Below are 8211 nucleotides of genomic sequence, written 5' to 3' on the forward strand. Positions count from 1 at the left end.
GGATCACTCCCTTATCCATCATGTCTACACCATGATGGCTCACTGTTCACTTAAGGAGGCATCTGGCTGGAGGGTCAACCATCACTACAGACCGTATCCATGTAACCCTGATTTTACTCAGTGGCCCTAACACTGGCAATTCAGACATGGCACAGAGAAGCCACACAGTGCTACTCTTCAGTGAAAAGCTGAAAATTCTTCACTTGATAACCAAAAAAAAGGAATCATTTGATGTATCTTCTAACTATGAAAGTGTGAAGGAAAAAAGACATCAATTGTATTTCATTGTCCAAAAACTTCGTAAATCTCAGCCACAGTACACGACACAGTAAGTGCTTAATTGAGAGAAAAAAGGCATGGTGTTTGCATGTTGTGTACAGGAAATGTCACAGGACACACAGGGTTCTTTCTGCTCTATCTAGGTTTAGGAATCTTCTGGGTGTCTTGGAACAGACTGTCCACAGCTAAAAGGGAAGGGTCCAGAATATAAACAAAACCCAGTCTAGAACCAGGATATCCATTCTACAGACCATTACTAAGACTATTAATAATACTTTTTAGGTGACCTTTCCTCTGCAATCTTCTTGACTTCTTTTGTTCATACATATTCCTCCTTCCAACTGACAAACAAATTTCCACACTTCCAATGGTGACAAGTCCAATCAGGTAATCCAGCTGTTGAGAGCTCAAGGGTACAATGCTATACTACGCCCAAAAGACAGTGTCACATACTTCAGGCTCTTTCATGCTCTATTTCTGCCTTTTCTTGTCCACTGGCCCCTGAGCTATGGAGAGAGCACTACAGATGCCCCACTTTGGGAATGGCTATTTTGTTTATTGTGACCTTGGGCCAGGCTTCAGACTCCACATCTACAAATTCAGTACCTGTAAATAAAACTGAGTGCTGAGACCAGTTAAGGCAGCTCAAGTTCGTGTTCTCCTAAAGCTCATGGTGAAGCCTCAATCCCCAATAAGATGGTATTAGCTGGCTTTAAAAAGTAACTGGGCTTAGGTCATGAGGGTAGGACCCCATTATGGGATAGTAGCTGCTATAAGAGACATCAAACTCTCTCTCCTTCTCCAGCCTGTGAAAAGACAGTAGTCATCCACAAGCCAGGAAGAAGGTCTCCCTAGGAACTGGACCTGCTAGCAACCTTGATCTCAGACATCTGAGACTCCAAAACAGTGAGACACAAATGCCTATGGTTTAAGGCACTCAGTTTATATTATGCTATAGCAGCCTGAACTCTCTGTTGTCTGGTACAATCCATACGATGCTCAGCACACCACATTCAACAGCTGTTGTCTATCAAAATAACCCAGAGTCTCAACAAACACTACACGCTCCCAAGCACATCCCTGCCTACACTATTTCCTCCACTTTCTTCTCTTCCCCATTTCTACTCACCTAAATCTGCGGTTATGTGGTCAGTAGGAAGCCAAGTGTGGTGTCACATACCTGTAACCCCTGTGTACCAACAGCTGAGGTGGAAGAATCACTCAGTGAGGCCATGCAAGCATGAGGACCTGAAAGGATACCTCAGAACCCTAGTAAAGGCCAGACGACACAGCACAAGCTGCACACCCAGCTCTGGACAGGTAGTGACAGAAAGCCCTGGGGCTTGCTGTCCACTCTGCCAAGTGGACTCTGACCAGTCCCCAGTTCAGTGAGAGACCATGTCTCAAAAAATAAGATAGAAAGCAATTACAGAAGTCACTTGACATCAACCTCTGACATTATGGGAGGTACGCACACACGGTGGGGGTGGGAGGGGGTTGACAGAGAGACAGAGAGACAGAGACAGAGAGACACACAGAGTTATTAGTTCCTTGGCAAGCCTGAGCTACACAAGACCAGACTGTTTGTTAGCAAAGGAAAGAACAAAACACAGTAGAAGTGCTTTAATGTAAACCGTGGCCAAAGAAAGAGAAGCAGCTGTCTTGAGGGTCTGCTACAACCTCCAGAAGCTTCCAGACAGCTGCGAAGCTGCACCTCATTCTAGTGACAGGGCTGTCCACACTGGACAGAAACAAATGACGGGCACACGGGTGGATAACTTTCTGCTTCCCATGAAAGCAACCTGCCCTCCCTATTCTCATCACCTTAGAGAACCATTCCCTCCCCCTACTCCCTGCCCCATCCCCCGCACTCCCCACCCCACCCCGGGAGCTCAGCGGCTGGCACAGGGCAGTGCTCAATCAAAGTGCAGCAGCAAGCCAGGCAATCACTCGGGTTCTTTTGTTTGTTCCTAATGATGGGGGGCAGGGCAGGTACTCCCGAGAGGCTTCAGTCCCCCTTAACCATTTGTGGACGCCACAGCTGTTCTCCTACCCAAAGCCAATGGCAATTAATCGCTGAAATGTGTCACAAAGAATACATGAACAAACAACTGAACTCCAAGGACATTCCTCCTTTATCCAATTCGGCTGCTGTGAAGAAACTAGATAAAGGCAGAGGCTACAAGTAGTTAAACAAATCACGTTTTCCCTTTACTAATGTCTTATCTAAAACCTTAGTACTGTAGCTATGAGAAATCAAAACAAGGTGCAACTTTTTAAAAATTATACATATTTCTTTAAAATCCTCATTAAAGACTTCAAAAATAGAGCAAAAGAATCAGGAAGGGAAAGTGCAAGAGCCAAGAAAAGCAGCCCTGAGCTCTGCTGCTTAGAAACAACCCATCAATGATCTCTACATTTTCCCCTGGTGTTTTACATAACTGTAATCACAAATTGTAGTAGCGGCAGCCCGTGTCCTTTAAAGCTCCTGATAAACATTTCTCCACGTTTTTCCTCTTAACTTTGCAGCTACACAGAGTAGAAGACAGAAAATACCATTTCCTTCCACAACAACTATGACAGTAACAACTGAGACTACCCTGACGTTCCTGCAGCCGCTGAACTAAAATAGGAAATACTAAAAATGCCTAGACACAGAGTGGTTAAAAATGTTAACTGGCTTTTAAGTGACAAAGACAGACAAGCAAGACTTACTAGAGCCATCTCTGTCCTGGGTCAGTTTCTTTTTTAACATCACTGCTAGTTGTACTCACACCAATGGCCAAAGCCCAGTGTGAGTGGTCACAGACATACTATGGTTGGCTCTTCAAGGGCTGGGCTTCTTACTCACTATGTGTCCCTACTGTGCTGAACAGTACCTGACATAACGTAGGCATGTTACCATGTTTGGTTGGAATGAAATGAACTACAGACCATGAAATATGATTATTCAGACAGGAAAGGTGACTGTGAGTTGAAGCTACCAGACACAACAGAAGACAAGACTGGTAGAACTTGAATTGTAGAAACAAAGTAAACCAACGAGGTACTGGGATACTCTACAAATCAAATGCATAAAGAGGCTGGAAAGAGCTCAGCATTTAAGTCCATTTGCTACCCTTGCCGAGGACCCAGTTCTGGTCGCAGCACCTACAGAGTTAACTCCAAACCACCTGTTAATTCCAGTTCTGGGGGACCTGACACCCTCTTCTGGCCTCTCTGGGCACGTGCATACATACAGTACACATACAGACAAACAGGTACACATTCATACAAATAAAGTTATGGGAACTGGAGAGTTGGTTCAGTGGTTAAGAGCATTGGTTTTCTTCCAAAAGACCTGAGTTTGACTCCCAATACTCAACTGGCAGCTCACAACTGGGAAGGATGGGGAAGTGTGGCCCTGTTGGAGGAGGTGTGTCACTGGGGGGTGGGCTTTGAGGTTTCAAAAGCCCATGTCATCCCCAATTAGCTCTTTCCTTCTTCTCTTCTCTCCCTCACTCCTTCTTACCGATTAAGATATAAGCTCCTAGTTATGGCAGGCAGTGCCATGCATGCCTGCCCGCTGCCATGCTCCCCACCATGATGGTCATGGACTCTAATCCTCCAGAACCATGAGCCCCAAATTAAGTGCTTTCTTTTATAAGTTGACTTGGTCATGGTGCTTGGTCACAGCAACCGAAATGTAATAAAACATTTATTTGAAAAATAAACTTTTAAAAGAAGAGGCAAAAGGTCATAAGTGAAGAATCTTCCTTATAGACTGAAGAGCAAAGCAGCACCACAAATCCTGCTGCGCACAGTGCTGAGGGGTGGGGTGAACAGGCAACGCAGGGCACACAATCAATACCATAGAGACACAAGAAAACCAAAACACCACAACAGGAAAAATCACTGTTTCCTGGGACATTGGAAACGGGTAGATTTCTGTGCATCCCAGCAAGCAGCAAAGAGGCATTAAATTAATTTGTCAGGCTCCCATTCAGTGTGGATAGTGTCCTTGCTAACCTGAGTGTAAAAGAATGTGCTTACCCAAATTAGTTTCCGGATCTCTTCATATGCCAGTAAAGATATATGTTTACAGCGTTAGAATTCAGAGGCACGTGCAAAGATTTCAAATGTGCACTCAACCCTAATGCCATCACATGCCTGATTGGAAACACCTTGAGAATCTAGAATCCGTCTCCCATCACTAGGATGTCTTCAGCCAACTGCACGATCTAATTCACTCACACACATATTTTCTTTTCTTTTACCCCACTTGTGCTTTGAAAGAATTTAAAGGATTTATGAAGAAGGAATCTGTTAATACCGCACCTCTAACAGCTGCAAGTTGGGTGCACTATGTCCGTGGCGTCTTCTATTACAATATGCAATCAGAAAGCATGCTTGTGCATCTGGTGCCTTTCAGAAAATGGACTTGGGGCTATCCCTTGAGGGCTGCCTTGCAAGCACCTTCCACAGAGCCTAGGAGATGGAACACTGTGACTCTTGAGTTTAACACTGCAATCATTTAATGACTAAGGTCACTACCAACTATCCACTCGGTCTCCTCAGGCTGTAGCATGACCATAAACACGTCATTTGAGGTGAGCAGCGGATCTAGCTACTTCATGTTTTGGGATCAGTTTTCCTCTGTTTTTCTTAAAGTACACATACAACCCTGACAATGACTGTGACAATCAAATAATCAAAAGGAATTAAAATACCATAAAAGGGCAAGGGCTATAAATGTTCAAGGCTCTGAGTTCAATCAAGCAATCAATGTAGGCCATTCTAAACCATGTTTCAGGAGTCCAAGTAAACAGAAGAATTAGAATATTTGGTCCAAAATTTCTCTACATTTCACCTCGAAAACTGCCTTCAAGACTACAACCTGTTGTTCTAGTTCTAAATAAGGTTTTCTCTCTGGTAAAAAAAGTTCTGGAAAGTTACTGAATTGCCTCATAATCACCCTAAAAGGGGATGAGGCACAACATCTGTAAAGCTGAATCACACCAGTGATCGACCTCACCAAGGAATAGTATACATACACAAACAGTATCTCTTTGAACATGTGATAATTTCACTAAACTGACCTATAATAAGAATTTCTACGCTGTCAAATACAATAAACAAGTAGCCAAAGACTGAACTGCCACAGACTAGAGACTTCTAAATTTAAAATACTTGAGGTACCAACTCAAGCATCTTACCTCTGCATGTGTGTTTCTTCAAACACAAAAAAAGGAAAACAGTAACACAGTCTTAAGTTATTAAAATTAAATACAATAATTCACACTAAGTTGTCATAATAAAGCACAGCAAAGGGGGTAGTTACATGGAGTGTTTACTATGTTAGAAATTACCTTTTTTTTTCTTTTTAAATTTTAAAATATGGTCTCTGTGTAGCCCTGGCATGCCTTGAATCTGCCATATAGCCTAGGCTGGACTTGAAGAACTGGCAGTGATCCTCCTGCCTCTCTCTGCCCCTCAAGTCCTGAGATTACAGGCATGTGTCACCACATCCAATGGGAAACTCGTAATTTTTGTTGTCTGACTCTACCCCAGGGTAACTTGAAACTCACTGTGTATTCCAGAATTCCCTAAAGCTCACAGTGATCTTCCTGCCTCAGCCTCCACAGCCTTGGGATTGCAAGCATGAGTCACAGCAGGCAGAAACTAGCATTTTTAAATGAAAATGGTACATAGCAATACCTGGTGAAAAGCATAGTCCTAAAAATTAAAAAGGCACAGCTGTCCCCCTGTGAAGATGACACACTTTTAAAGGTTTATTTTACTTTTACTTATGTGTGAAGGGGCCATATTCATGGATGAACGTGAGTGCTTACAGAGCTCAGAAAAGTGTGTCAGATCGTCCAAGGCTGGAGCTGCATGCTCTCTGAGTCATCAACTTGGGTGCTGTGAACAGAACTTGGGTCCTCTGCCAGAACATCCCTTCATAATCACTGAGCTATCTCTCTAGCCCCCCAGAGTATAGCTTTAAGGTACACAGAAGCTAAGAGCTATAGAATAGGAAAGTCCTTCCTTTAAAAAGAAAGCTACAGCTTTCCAAGTGGACTTATATATACATCCTGGTACCTCCATCTTTGCCTTCAGTCCTAGGCTGAAATCTTTCTATGGAATGCAAATAAATCCCATCCCTCAATAGCAAGAAACCCACCAAATTAGCCCCACCTGAGGGGCACCATCTAAGACAAGAGTCTATGGAGCCCTTAGCAGTTTCTACTTTTCTCACAAACCATCATGAAGAAATTCATCCCTGAAGTCAACTGCAAAATGTTTCGCTAATAAAAACTGCAGATTTTCATGTGAGCAAATCTCTTCAACAATAGGGAGTTGTTCTAGTCTGTGAATAGGACATGTCAGTGTGACCAACACAGTGGGAGCTGGACATTCCTGACACTCCTGTCTCCTGGCTAGCCTCTGGTCAGCTCTATCTCCCAGCTGCATTTGATTGGAAAATTTAAAATCAAGCAAAAATCTATGGTCAAAATATATGCTAAGGCTCATCCTTACTACAGAAGCCTGCTTCCAATACTTCTGCACCAGAGCCCTGTTTTCTACCACTGCTCTGAGCACCCCACAAGAATAAGCGTCAAACACAAAAACGCTTTGTTGTCTTGCCTGACCCCCCCCCCTCCAACAGTGCTTTGGTGTATTAATTTGTATATTTTGGAGAACATCGTGGGCGGCAACAAATCCAAGGAACAAACCAAGAGTTGAGGAGTGGTCCGGGTTGGGCTACCTTGTGAGTAAGGAGTGGTGCCTTATGCAACCTTAAGTTTGGCACAGCTTGTTTTGTTCATCAGTCTTGAAATAATTTTTTTAAGAATGCTAATATTAGCCTCTGAAAATGAGTTCACAAACCCACTTCACTGTGCTGTTTTAAGGACTGAGATAATAGCTCAAAGTGCCCTGTGGTGTTTATGGAAAGTAACTGCAAAGTAAACGTTACAGTGCTTTTGCCCGACCGACCAGGGAAATACTGTCTCCCAGGAATTCCACTGAAAAGAAATGAGCAAAACTTTCAAGTTCAGCAGTGTGCAGAGATCAAAATGACCCAGATGCTATTTGGGAGTCAGGGTCTCCTCTACCACGCTGCAACAAAGGTGCTTATCCCTGTGCAGTCCCCGTCTCTGCACAAGGATGGCTGGCCTCGATCAGTTGAGCTTCTTTGTTGACCCTAGCAGCTCTCAGGAGGACAGGCCTCTGGAGCTTCCCAAGCCGCTCGTCGTCCAAGACTTCTGGGTACCACACTGCTGATGGGGTGTTTTCTCCAGCAAGTTTTAGAGCCCGTGAGGCAGCTGCCACGGTCCTTCTAAAGGGCCGTGTCCCTTTGCAGGACCAGCCGCATCCACGCGGGTCAGCCCGAGACCCGACCCGACTGCCCGCTGAGCCGCGCCCGCCACTCTCCCGCAGAGGCCACCCCTCAGCTCCTCGGCCGGACCTGGAGTCCTGGGCACCGAAACCGCTATTCCACCGCGGCCCGGGCCGCTCGGTCCCCATCGTCACAGACCACACACTTCCTAGCGTCACTGGAGCGTCAACTCACCCCTGAAGAGAAGCAGCAGGAAGAAGTCTGGCAGCCGCGCGCACAGCCGAAGTCGCAGCCGCCGGCTCAGCGCCATGTCGAGGGGAATGTGAGGGGCTCAGGCTTGGAGCAGAGAACCGGCCTCGTGCGCATGCGCCCAGTCTGCCTGGACCCTGCGACCCGCCTCCAGTTTCCATAGCGACCACGCGGCCGGGCAGAGCCGGCACCATAGTGACCGAAAAAGCTCAAGTCTGGTTGCTATGGATGCAAAGATGCTCAGTGCTTCCAGGTGCTACCCCTGTCGATAAACTTAGCGGGAGGAGAATGAAAAATCGTGTCTGGGAGGGAGGCGAGGTAGATTTATGAAACTGTAGATTATCGCTACAGATCTAAGAAGG

General features: G+C 45.2%; 1 protein-coding gene across 2 annotated transcripts in view; it reads right to left on the reverse strand.

Annotated features, from left to right (window-relative positions):
- Jam3 (junctional adhesion molecule 3) overlaps window positions 1-7965 on the reverse strand; it is a 56793-nt gene extending 48828 nt beyond the window's left edge. Inside the window, exon 1 of one of the 2 annotated variants that reach the window (XM_028763836.1) lies at window positions 7835-7965. In XM_028763836.1, coding sequence (XP_028619669.1) covers window positions 7835-7910 — 76 coding nt within the window. In that variant the 5' untranslated portion in view covers window positions 7911-7965. Of the gene's footprint in view, window positions 1-1408; window positions 1553-7834 lie in introns of those variants that run through there. The other variant, XM_028763838.1, reaches the window with a different exon arrangement.
- Between the last annotated feature and the right edge of the window lie 246 nt (window positions 7966-8211).

The sequence above is a fragment of the Grammomys surdaster genome, unplaced genomic scaffold (assembly GCF_004785775.1).
Source record: "Grammomys surdaster isolate TR1022 unplaced genomic scaffold, NIH_TR_1.0 140, whole genome shotgun sequence".
NCBI classification, from domain to species: domain Eukaryota; kingdom Metazoa; phylum Chordata; class Mammalia; order Rodentia; family Muridae; genus Grammomys; species Grammomys surdaster.